At 45.7% G+C, this 12,381-nt stretch overlaps 1 protein-coding gene across 1 annotated transcript in view; it reads right to left on the reverse strand.

Moving 5' to 3' along the window:
* Positions 1-278: 278 nt before the first annotated feature.
* The window catches only part of rhobtb4 (Rho related BTB domain containing 4), a 40,477-nt gene continuing 28,374 nt past the window's right edge, over positions 279-12,381 (reverse strand). Inside the window, 3 exon segments of the mRNA XM_042320343.1 lie at positions 279-5,987; positions 7,396-7,501; positions 7,865-8,104. Of these exon segments, the coding sequence (XP_042176277.1) occupies positions 5,809-5,987; positions 7,396-7,501; positions 7,865-8,104 (525 nt within the window). The 3' untranslated portion in view covers positions 279-5,808.

Genomic DNA, 12,381 nt, shown 5'->3' on the forward strand with positions numbered 1-12,381 from the left:
CACTAGAGATGTGCCTCTGTAGAAACAGAGACAAAGAGCCAGTGTGTGTGTGTGTGCGTACATGCGGCAGCTTCACATCTTCATGCTTTCCTCTGTATAGGCCAAGGCAGGGATCCTTCCAAGGTTATCTCCCAGCACTCAATGTGTAGGAACCATACAGATATGCAGACATTTATAACAAAACCTGAGGTCAAATATTAAAATACTTAAACAGCAAAAAAACATGTTTATTTTTTTAAATATATTTTTTTTTTACAAATCACAGTGGTTCAAAAATATTAAATAATTATTTTTTTATTTTTCAAAAGCAGCAAAACATTCTGATTGTTGTCTTTTTTTATAAGCCCTTAGTATTGTGTGGTGTGTTGTGTTGTGTTTCATAAATGTATTAACACAAGCAGTTAATATCACTTTGAACTGGAAAATGAATTTAGAAGGGGGAAACAAAAGTGCATAATAATATGCATAAATCACACTGAAAAGTCACAGAGCAGAGATTCATATTCACCCTACTACGGCCCCTGTCTCTCCCCCTCCCAGCTCTATGTCCTGGGCCACTTTCGAGACAGGATTCTCTAGGCTAACAGCTAGCTTTGGGTCAAACAAGTGGAGGTTGGGTTTACAAAGTTAACTGTGGAATACCATTACAGCAAAGGAGTTAGTTTTGCCTTTTCGAGTCAAAATGGTAGACACAGTACTGCTGTGGAAGTGTCTCAGTCTTTACAGATGGGACTCCCACCCTACATTTCAAATTAAGAGCCCAGTTCTCCACAAACGCAGTCTCTGTCTAAAGAGCCTTTACCAAGGAGAGAGAGAGAGAGAGCAGGAGCCAGATTTGGATTGAAGTTGTTTCTGGCTGCTCAGGCAAGCTGGTAAATCTTGGTTTAATAATGTATTAGTACACACATGGTTTAAAGGCTACATAATAGATGGAAAGTGCAGGCCTTGACAGACTGCCGAGTGCAAAAGATCAGTTTGTTACGAAATCTGAAATCTGTTGGATCTCAATGTCTTTTCCACAGTTTATTATCTATAGCTTAGCTTGTTTGGATGATGTAACAAGGTTTGGGTGACATATTTGTAAGCTCCCAAGTCGGGTGCCTTACTACTGTAGACTACCGCAGGTCTCATTAGCAGAGCCTCTCTGGTACACAGCATAGGATTTACGAAAGACTGGTCGATCCACAGGCACTAAGAGACAAGAAGGAAAGCTGCCTGGTTGAATGTGTGCGCGCGTGTGTTTTTAGCTTGGGTGCCAACCTGAACCCAGAAGGCAGTGGTTTGGAGGCCCCCTCATGCATATGGCAAGCCTATAGGAGGGCTCGGGGAGACAGGCAACAGCGTGAGAATATCTCAAAAGGCACAGGAGACGCCAGGCCAAGGGCAAACAACAATGGTTGCTTTCCATGAATAAATGTCATGTTAGAAAATATTAGCTTAATCAATGCTACAGCAAATTCTCATAGGAACACTCTTGTTTTCTTGAGTTTATACCACCACACTCTATAGCTAATCTGAACTAGGGTGATGTTAAAGTGACATCATAAAAGAGTCTGGACTAAATGACAGTAGTGCAGTAACCGCAGTTCAAATGATAGTCCATCATCTCACACCAAATGCGAAGTTACAGAAATGAGCCTCTAGGGGAAAATGTGGCTCAACTATCAACTATCGGTGGCTGGTCAAAGCCAAGGAATCGTTTTACAAGTCCAATCAAAACAGTCCATTTAGCTCCCAATGCAGCCCATTGTATAAACGGGACATTCTCAAGGTGTATGGATTCATATAGTGTTAGAACTGGAGTGGCAAACTACAACTATGTACTGTACTAGCACTGTCAATCCCTGGAGCAACCACATGCCCAACAGCTGGCAACCCAAGAACACCATGTCTCATATCTAACCTAACCATATCTAACCTGCTGCTTCCAATACACCACAGAACAGTGCTAAGACAATGCTATAACAGTGTACAAGAAGCAAGACATCTCTGTCAAATTCCTGTGTACCGTCAATGTTTTTCTGAGAATAATATTATATAAAATTAGAATATTATGACTAAAGAGGCTTCCCACAATATAGACGCAGGCTTCAATGTCAGCCACTAATGCTATGAATAATACCACTGAGTCCAGTTTGTCTTTGTCCGTGAGCATGAGACACCCACTCAATAAAACCAAGTACACCACATGGACCGTTAGAAAACAAAAGGAGACCCCATGCTACAAAATATCATTGTTTTTTTTATAAACTTTTGAAAGAAGTAGTCCATGCCAAGCACATAAAGGCAGAGGTAAAACAACAGAAAATAAGAAAAGTGCAATCCAATATTAAAAGTCAAGAGAAAAGTATCATTACAATGCCAAAATTAGGCCACCATGCAAAAATACTAATAACCACATCCCACAAGTATTGACCATGATTCACACAAGGAAACCAGTATCCTCATAGTAAGCTTTGGTATCCGCGAGGTCAGAGGTGTCTAACCCTGGGTCTCTAGGGGTTTACAGTGGCTCCTCTGCTGGTTTAGGACTGACTCAATCAGTTTGCCAACCAGAAACAGACCATACAATATATGAAATCCCCTTCATCTTCTAATTTAAGGACTGTCGTTGACTGACCACCAGCAGACCCAGTGTCTCTCCAGGAGGGCTGGGGTCTGTTGCCCCAGAGGGAGGCTCAGTTGTAGGAGACAGACCAGGGAGAGACCTGCCTCTCTGGCCTGGGTGGGGGGTGAGACTGGGTGTGTTAGCATAACCAGACACTAAATCAATCAGTTCAGCTATTATCCTTTGCAGAACCTGTCTGTAACTGTATACAACTACCTTAAAACTACACTACACTGTACACTTAAGAGTATACTCTGTTCCTCATAGTGGATGTACATGTTTAAGGCACAAACCATGAGGGAAGGCTTTGTAGGGCATGTCTACCATTAGTAGGACTCAAATAACTCCTCCTTGGGGCATAGAAAGGGGTCATGAAGTGAAAACATCTGTATGTCCCCACGTCAACCCCAGATGAATGTTCTAATATCCCAGCCCTAAATAGGGGCGTTGGGACTATTTTTAAGATGCCTGGGTTATTTTCCCTTCTATATTTTGTTGGTAAGGTGTTAGTCACCGTCGGCAAGTAGCCTAGCGGGTAAGAGCGTTGGACCAGTAACCGAAAGGTTGTTTGTTCTAATCCCAGGTGACAAATTTGCCTATGTGCTCTTGAGCAAAGAATTCAACCCTATTCGCTCTGGATAAGAGCCCCTATTATTTGATGAAAATGTTACATGAAATCTCAAAGCCACAAATAGAACAGTGCTTAATAAAGAATGTGTCAAAAAGTCTTGTTTTTCCCCCAAATTCACTCCTAAAGAGAAGAAAATAAAACACAGTAACAACGCTTTACTAGTTATCTTCTTCTTCTTTCAACACGCCTGTTCTGATACACTGTGGTGGATTCATGGAGATCTTAAAGGTGCAGTGGGTTATGAAGAGTTCCTCAGCAGTTCAACATCCAACTCCAATAGCATTCAACTAAAAGCTGGAACTGCATCCTCTTTGTTAACAACTGATTGAAACATCACACTCCCTCACAAATAAATAAAACTGCACTCTGAAACTAAAAGTAAGTCCAATATTTGGTCTAATACTGTATTGCAAATGATGTATTTAACTTAATGTTAAGATTCAACTCTACTCATACTGAAACGACCATCATTGAACTGAATAATACTCTGAATATATTCACTAACACAACGCCTATTAGACTGCCACACACCTTTGGATAAGGAAAAATAACCCAAAACCCCTCAAGCTTTTCCAAGAGATCCTAAACCGTTCATAGGACATTTGTGCATCAGATGTGAATGTAACATTATCTTTGTAGATCAGGTTCCTGCATATTAACACTGATGAAGGACTGGGCTGACATTTTAAAATTAGTGGACCGAAAAGGAACAAGGTGTGCATGTATGTTTAAGTTTGTGTGTGTGTATGCTTAAGTGTGTGTGTGTGTGTATGTTAGTGTGTGTGTGTGTAAGTGTGTGTGTGTGTGTCATTTTCAATTCCAGCTAGAGGTGTGAAAGACAATGTGCTGCAGTGACACTTGGGTTTTACCTGACACTACAGATTTAAAGACATACAGACAGGGATCAAAAGATTATTCCTCCTTTCCTAATCCCTTTTTCCTTTCCTCCCATATTTGCCATGTTACGGAGGAGGAGAGGAGACAGGAGGGAGAGAACATGTCACAGCTTCATTTTTGGTATAATACCTTTCAACACTATGTGAGGACAAACAGCTAAAGTTGCCTTTCAAATACAACTGGAATAAAAGAAAAAAGTCAAAAGCTACTGGAATCAAGGATATAAACAGGTAGGGGAGAAAACTCCTGTTTGCTCCGGGTGACGGTTGATGATGGTACCCTGAGCAGTGCTGCCCCCTGTGGTAAGGATGAGTAAAGGCAGGCTGGCTGAGGGGCACCCTAGTGGTCAATCAAGGCAGAGCAAGAACTCTGTTCAGTTCTGCTTCTTACTCCCTCCCATGGCAGTGGTATCAAACAGCCCTCTGATCCAGAATTGCTATCAAGTGTTCACTTTGAATGTCTTTGATTTGGTCAGTTTGTTCAGCACTGTTGGCCTCTCCTCTTAGTGTTATGTGGGGGTTGGGGGGGGTCATGATGCGTGCTTGAACCACCAGCCATCTGCTGGGCTGGAGCAGGTTCCTAAACTAAGACTACCCCCTTTATTCCCCCTCCCTTTGAGACAGGTGATTCTAGAACAGTCTAGGTACCCTAGGACAACATTTGGGATTCAAACCTCTAACACAGAGCTTCATTGGGATGAGACCCGAAAGAAAACAAAATGGTGTCAAACTTTTCCAAAATGGAGGACAAAGTCTATGGATGAGAAGTTAGACAGGCATAAGTGGTGGTCAGAGACTCTGAAGCAAAACACCCAGGTCTGGGATCGGCTCTACTCTAATTTGAAATCCCTGCCGCCATTTTGGTCATCAGGGTCTTCAACACTGCGTGTGCCTTTGGGTGGTGTGTGTCATTACCCCTGACCAGACCTCACGGCGAAACAAAACCAAACAGAAACATTCCTTCTTGTGTGTTGGACCAGCGCTGGCACGCCTCTGGCTAACGGTCTGGTCCAGTATTCTAACAGTCTGAATAGACTTGAAGGCAGAGGTAACCTCCCCATAGGGGAGTCTTCGCAGTGGTCTGTGGAATGGTCTTTAGCATCTGTGTGACTGAGAGACAGAGAGAGCCCTTGTTCCCAGTCCCATCACCCCCGGTTGGTGGCTGGGTGGAGCTCAGGGGGAAGAGGCAGCACTGGACTGCGGCCTGGCAAGAAGAGGCCAGCTGGGGTATAGACAATTGCCCACGCCTGACCTCCAGCTGTGGGGGTGGAGAACCTCGCACATATGTGTACACACACACACACACACACGTTTGTTTTACTACCTTTGTGTGGACCAACACATTTATTCCCATTCAAAATCCTATTTTCCCTAACCCAAAACTTACCCTTAACCCCAAACCCTAAAAATAAACCTAACTGCTGACCTTCATTCTAACCTGAACCCCAATTGTAACCCTAAACCTAACCCCTAAGCTTAAAATAGCCCTTTTCTTTGTGGGGACTGGCAAAATGTCCCCAGTTGTCCAAATGGTCCTTGTGAGGACTTCTGGTCCCCAGTACAACCACAGACAATCATACAGAGGTGAGACTTGGCTCTCCCGTTATGGAGGGGTGGTAGGCTCATGGCCTCCTCAGTCTGAGGTTAGGAGGGGTCATGGAGGGGCGACAGCCTCAGGAGACGTGGGGTGAGGAGGACGGGTGTCTCCAGAAGCACCAGCCCCTCTTGGTGTGCTGCTTACGGAGGATCTCTTCCTCCCGCTGGCGCTCCTTCTGAGAGCGCAAGTAGCGATCCTCCTCCTTCAGGAACCACACTGGAGGCCACCGCTGCTTCTCAAAGTGCCTCTGGTTCTCTACACACACACAGAGACAGAGAGAGAGTGAGAGACAGAGACAGAGACAGAGAGACAGAGAGAGACAGAGAGAGAGACAGAGAGAGAGACAGAGAGAGAGACAGAGACACAGAGACAGAGAGACAGAGACAGAGAGACAGAGACAGAGAGAGAGAGAGAGAGAGAGAGAGACAGAGAGAGAGAGAGACAGAGAGAGAGACAGAGAGAGAGACAGAGACAGAGAGAGACAGAGAGAGAGACAGAGAGCCAGAGAGAGAGAGACAGAGACAGAGAGGTAGAGAGAGAGAGAGAGACAGAGGTAGAGAGAGAGAGACAGACAGAGAGGTAGAGAGACAGAGACACAGACACAGAGACAGAGACAGAGAGAGAGAGAGAGAGAGAGAGAGAGAGAGAGAAATAACATCAGAACAGGAGGCAGGAGGGGAAAGCGTGAATATAAAGGAGGAAAAACAAATGAAAAAAAAGTGAAAACAAGTGAGAGGAGTAGAGGGGAATGGAGGAGGGGAGGGGGATGGAGGAGGGGAGGGGAATGGAGGAGTGGAGGGGAATGGAGGAGGGGAGGGGAATGGAGGAGGGGAGTGGAATGGAGGAATGGAGGGGAATGGAGGAGGGGAGGGGAATGGAGGAGGGGAGTGGAGGGGAATGGAGGAGGGGAGTGGAGGGGAATGGAGGAGGGGAGTGGAGGGGAATGGAGGGGAATGGAGGAGGAGGGGAGTGGAGGGAAGGGAGGAGGGGAGTGGAGGGAAGGGAGGAGGGGAGTGGAGGGAAGGGAGGAGGGGAGTGGAGGGGAAGGAAGGAAGGAGGGAGGGAGGTTGGGGATTGGAGGTGGGAGGGAGGTTGGGGATTGGAGGAGGGAGGGGAGGTGGGGATTGGAGGAGGGAGGGGAGGTGGGGATTGGAGGAGGGAGGGGAGGTGGGGATTGGAGGAGGGACAGAAGTTGGGGATTGGAGATGGGAGGAAAGTTGGGGATTGGAGGAGTTGGGGGGAGGGGGAACTGGGAAGGGAAGTTGGGGATTGGAGGTGGGAGGGGAGGTGGGGATTGGAGGTGGGAGGAAAGTTGGGGATTGGAGGTGGGAGGGGAACTGGGAAGGGAAGTTGGGGATTGGAGGAGGGAGGGGAACTGGGAAGGGAAGTTGGGGATTGGAGGTGGGAAAGCAAGCACCTGTCCGTCAATGTCTACTCCCTTCACCATAGAAGGGAAGTTGGGGATTGGAGGTGGGACAGGCAGTACAAAACAAGCTAAAAATAATAAAAATTGATTCAACTTCTATATTGCTTTTCATAACAGACATAAATCTCAAAGCACTTCTAAAGCAAAAACAAACAAGCACTACATTAATATGAGTAGTCTATCTATTGACATGGAGAGATGAGATGGAGAGAAGAGAGAGAGGGCCTTGGTTTGTACCTGGAGACATGACCTTCATGTCTTTGGGGAACTTGCGACAAACGCTGTTGTAGTTGGTGCAGATGTGATGGAGACACCAGGTATAAAGCTGCTTGGCATTGTGGAACTGCCAGGGATGAATGAATAGGTGAGCAGTCCATCAAAAAGGTTTAAATGACAAGGAAGAACACCTCAAACTTTCTTACTTTACAAATAAGAAAGATGAACTTGAATGAGAAGTGGACAAATGGCTTTTTAAGACGAATGTCACCTGTCATTGTAGAACAGAGTTCTATACAATCCTGTATATGTTAAATAGGCCTAAGCTTTAGGGTGGTCTCATCATTCAGGGATGTCCATTACTATTTCACTGGAGGGAACATTCTATACAACCACGTACAGTATTACATGTATTGCAGTAACAGTGTCTTCACTACAACTGTCACTGAGAATATACAGTGAGTACTTGTAGATGAATTTGGAGACTCACCTGAGCCAATTCCAGGTAAGCAAGCACCTCTCCGTCAATGTCTACTCCCTTCACCAAACACTGTAGCAGCTCATCCACAACATGTTGCTCTGTGAGGGCAACGAGGCGTGGCAGACATAGCCGGTTGGATAGGACGATGAGCTCCATAGGCTCCCAGTCAGGACAGGCCGTCACCAGCCCACAGTATAGGAACTCCAACACCGCACGCATACAGGCACTACTGGTGTCAGGGATGGACACCTGGAGAGAAGGGGAGAGAGAGAAAGAGAGAGAGAGAGAGAAAGAAACAGAGACGTAGAGAGAGAGGGAGAGAGAGAGAGACGTAGAGAGAGAAATATTTACATTTAGTATGTCTTCCAGTAGTAATTTGTCTGTAACTCAAGTTTTTGATTGGAGCCCAACTGCGGTAAATTCAATTGATTGGACAAGATTTGAAAAGGCACAACTGTCTATATAAGGTCCCACAGTTGACAGTGCATGTCAGAGCAAAAACCAAGCCATGAGGTCGAAGGAATTGTCTGTTGAGCTTCGAGACAGGATTGTGTCAAGGCACAGATCGGGGATGGGTACCAAACCATTTCTGCAGCATTGAAGGTCCCCAAGAACACAGTGGCCTCCATCATTCTTAAATAGAAGAAGTTTGGAACCACCAAGACTCTTCCTAGAGCTGGCCGCCCGGCCAAACTGAGCAATCAGGGGAGAAGGGCCCTGGTCAGGGAGGTGACCAAGAACCCGATGGTCACTCTCAAGATTGAACTCTTTGGCCTGGATGCCAAGCTTCACGTCTGGAGGAATCCCTACGGTGAAGCACGGTGGTGGCAGCATCATGCTGTGGGATGTTTTTCAGTGGCGGGGACTGCGAGACTAGTCAGGCTTGAGGGAAAGATGAACGGAGCAAAGTACAGAGAGATCCTTGATGAAAACCTGCTCCCGAGCACTGAGGACCTCAGACTCGGGCTAAGGTTCACCTTCCAACAGGACAACAACCTTAAGCACACAGCCAAGATAATGCAGGAGTGGCTTTGGGACAAGTCTCTCAGAGTCAAGTCTCTGAATGTCTTTGAGTGGCCCAGCCAGAGCCAGGACTTCAACCTGATCAAACATCTCTGGAGAGACCTGCAGTGATGCTCCCCAGCTTGAGAGGATCTGCTGAGAAGAATGGGAGAAACTCTCCAAATCCAGGTGTGCCAAGCTTGTAGCGTCATGTTTTTGCTTAGTCATTATGGGGTATGGTGTGTAGATCAATGAGGATAAAACCTTGGAGATGAAGGGTTGTTCGTCTCCAGTTGAGGAGTACTTTTTGAGCCTGCGAAAGATGAATGTCCCGCCTTACCAGGGGGTCACTGACGCTATCTTGTTACCCCACTGGGCCTGCCCCTACAGATGGCATAGACGGCCTAGATGTCTTTGTGGGATAGAGCTGGAAGCAGAGCTGTGAAAGGGACCGAGGAAAAGACACCTCTGATTTGATCATGAGAAAAGAGCATTTAAGTATGCACACCCAAAACGGAGCAGGATCAACATGAAAGAACAGCTAATGTGTCTGCAAATAAGGACAATAAAACTACAGCTACAGAAATTAAGTTAATGTCCACTCACGGTCTGTGGCTCACTGTTTCCCACTCCAATAACATGGTCTGTCGTTGGAGCAGCACACAGGCTGACCAGAGCTACTCATACAGGCAGAGTGGGCCGGCTGGAGGTGCCCTAGACATCAGTAAGTTTGCCGATGACAACAGTGGTAGGCCTGATCACCGACAACGATGAGACAGCCTATAGGGAGGAGGTCAGAGACCTGACCGTGTGGTGCCAGTACAACAACCTCTCCCTCAACGTGATCAAGACAAAGGTGTTGATTGTGGAATCCAGGAAAAAGAGGATCGAGCACACCCCCATTCTCATCGACGGGGCTAAAGTGGAGCAGGTTGGGGGATTCAAGATCCTTGGCATCCACATCACCAACAAACTAACATGGTCCAAGCACACAAAGACAGTCATGAAGAGGGCACAACAAAACCTATTCCCCCTCAGGAGACTGAAAAGAATTGGCATGGATCCTCAGATTCTCGAAAGGTTTTAAAGCTGCACCATCGAGAGCATCCTGACTGGTTGCATCACTGCCTGGTATGGCAACTGTTTGGCCTCTGACCTCAAGGCACTACAGAGGGTAGTTTGTACGGCCCAGTACATCACCAGGGCCAAACTTCCAGCCATCCGGGACCTCTATACAAGGTGGTGTCAGAGGAAGGCCCTAAATATTGTCAGACTCCAGCCCCCCTAGTCATAGACTGTTCTCTTTTCTACCGCACGGCAAGCGGTACCGGAGCGCCAAGTTAAGGTCTACCCCCAAACCATCTAATCAAATGGCTACCCAGACTATTTGCATTGCCCCCCCCTCCCTTCTACATTGCTGCTACTCTCTGTTTATTATCTATGCATAGTCACTTTAATAACTCTACCTACATATACATATTACCTCAATTGCCTCGACACCGGTGACCCCGCACATTGACTCTGTACCGGTACAACCCCTGTATATAGCCTCCACATTGACTCTGTACCGGTACCCCCCTGTATATAGCCTCCACATTGACTCTGTACCGGTACCCCCCTGTATATAGCCTCCACATTGACTCTGTACCGGTACCCCCCTGTATATAGCCTCCACATTGACTCTGTACCGGTACCCCCTGTATATAGCCTCCACATTGACTCTGTACCAGTACCCCCTGTATATAGCCTCCACATTGACTCTGTACCGGTACCCCCTGTATATAGCCTCCACATTGACTCTGTACCGGTACCCCCTGTATATAGCCTCCACATTGACTCTGTACCGGTACCCCCTGTATATAGCCTCCACATTGACTCTGTACCGGTACCCCCTGTGTATAGTCTCCACATTGACTCTGTACCGGTACCCCCTGTATATAGCCTCCACATTGACTCTGTACCGGTACCCCCCTGTATATAGCCTCCACATTGACTCTGTACCGGTACCCCCCTGTATAAAGCCTCCACATTGACTCTGTACCGGTACCCCCTGTATATAGCCTCGCTATTGTTATTTTACAGCTGCTCTTTAATTATTTCTTACTTTTATCTCTTACTTTTTATAGGTATTTTCTTAAAACCTTAAAACTCTCTTAACCAACGCTCTTAACGGCTAGGCTCTCTGCTGCCCTAGGTAGTGATTCAATTAAATGGTATTCTATGTTTTCAACCTTTCAGCCCAATTGGATGTTCAAATGGTTGGATTAAAAAGGGACGAGACATTTTAAAGTCTCAGAGCAGTCTCAACACCACTATTGAGTATTACCTTGTGGTTTAAGCTACAGTAGGAGGTGGGAAGAGCCATGGGACCCACAGGGGTCCTTCCTCAGTCCCAGGGGTGCTCCTCACCTGCCTGTCTCTGTGCCAATTAGGTGAATGTCAGCCTGGCAATGACCCTTCATTATGGCAGAAAAGGTTGAGGTAAAGACACAGGTGGCCGCTCCAGTTCAAAGCTCCTAAACACATACAAGTCCTTATTCCTCATCAGAATGGCATTCAAACCAAACTATCCAATCAGTGAGGGGTTTATTGAGTTCAACGTGATCTTTTATAGGTGGAAACGTGTGTGTGTGGGGGGGGTGACTGACAAGGACACAGCAGGCTGGCAGGCTGCTGACACAGCAGATCGTAACAGTAGGACCAGAATAGAATCGTTATCACAGCACCTCGTGAATACAAACAGTGACAGGCTAAAGATATGAATGAGAGCAATGAGAGAGGAGTGTGGTGAGAAGAGTCAGGGTGAAATGTGTTAAAGTAACTGTCCTGTGAAAATGTCACTTTTAAAAGCTCAATCTGTTGACCTGTACACAAATAATGTTGTTGACTCATCCTATACTCGTACTTGTGGCCAAAGTATAAATTAGGATTGAAAACACCTCAAAAGCCTCATAGTGCCGAGCGACTAGTGCTTTTTGAGGGCGGTTCGGTTTCAGTTTGATTATTAAAAAATATTCACGTTCTCAATTTCGGTTTCAAATTTGTATTTAATCATGAAAAGCATTATGAAATAATTACATAGAAATTATTTTAGAGCTTTTTAATGGAAATTCCAAAGTAAAAAATAGGGAACATTCAATTGCCAAAACATAGAAAATATTCCATTCTCTGTCAGGTCTACATTGGATAGACATCAATTGAAAAACAGGAAATTACAATGAAGTAATAAATGTTTTTAATTGATGACTTTATTATTTTTCATTCCTTAAAAGTAATCATCTCATCTCTGCTCAGGCAGTAGCAGCCAGACAATGTTCTCTCTGCTCCCCATACTGTACAGTCTTTAGGCTCAATATTTGCTTAATAAAAAACGACAACTTTAATTTCTCTCTAGAGAAACTGCACGTTGGGTTCAGAAAAAAAACGAACCGATGTGGGTCAATAAGTTGTTTAATATCCGGGAAAATAAAAACGAAATGTCGGTTAATCGCTCAGCACTAAAAGCCCCACCACAAATTTGTATC

The sequence above is a fragment of the Oncorhynchus tshawytscha genome, linkage group LG04, assembly GCF_018296145.1.
Source record: "Oncorhynchus tshawytscha isolate Ot180627B linkage group LG04, Otsh_v2.0, whole genome shotgun sequence".
Classification (NCBI taxonomy): Eukaryota; Metazoa; Chordata; class Actinopteri; order Salmoniformes; family Salmonidae; genus Oncorhynchus; species Oncorhynchus tshawytscha.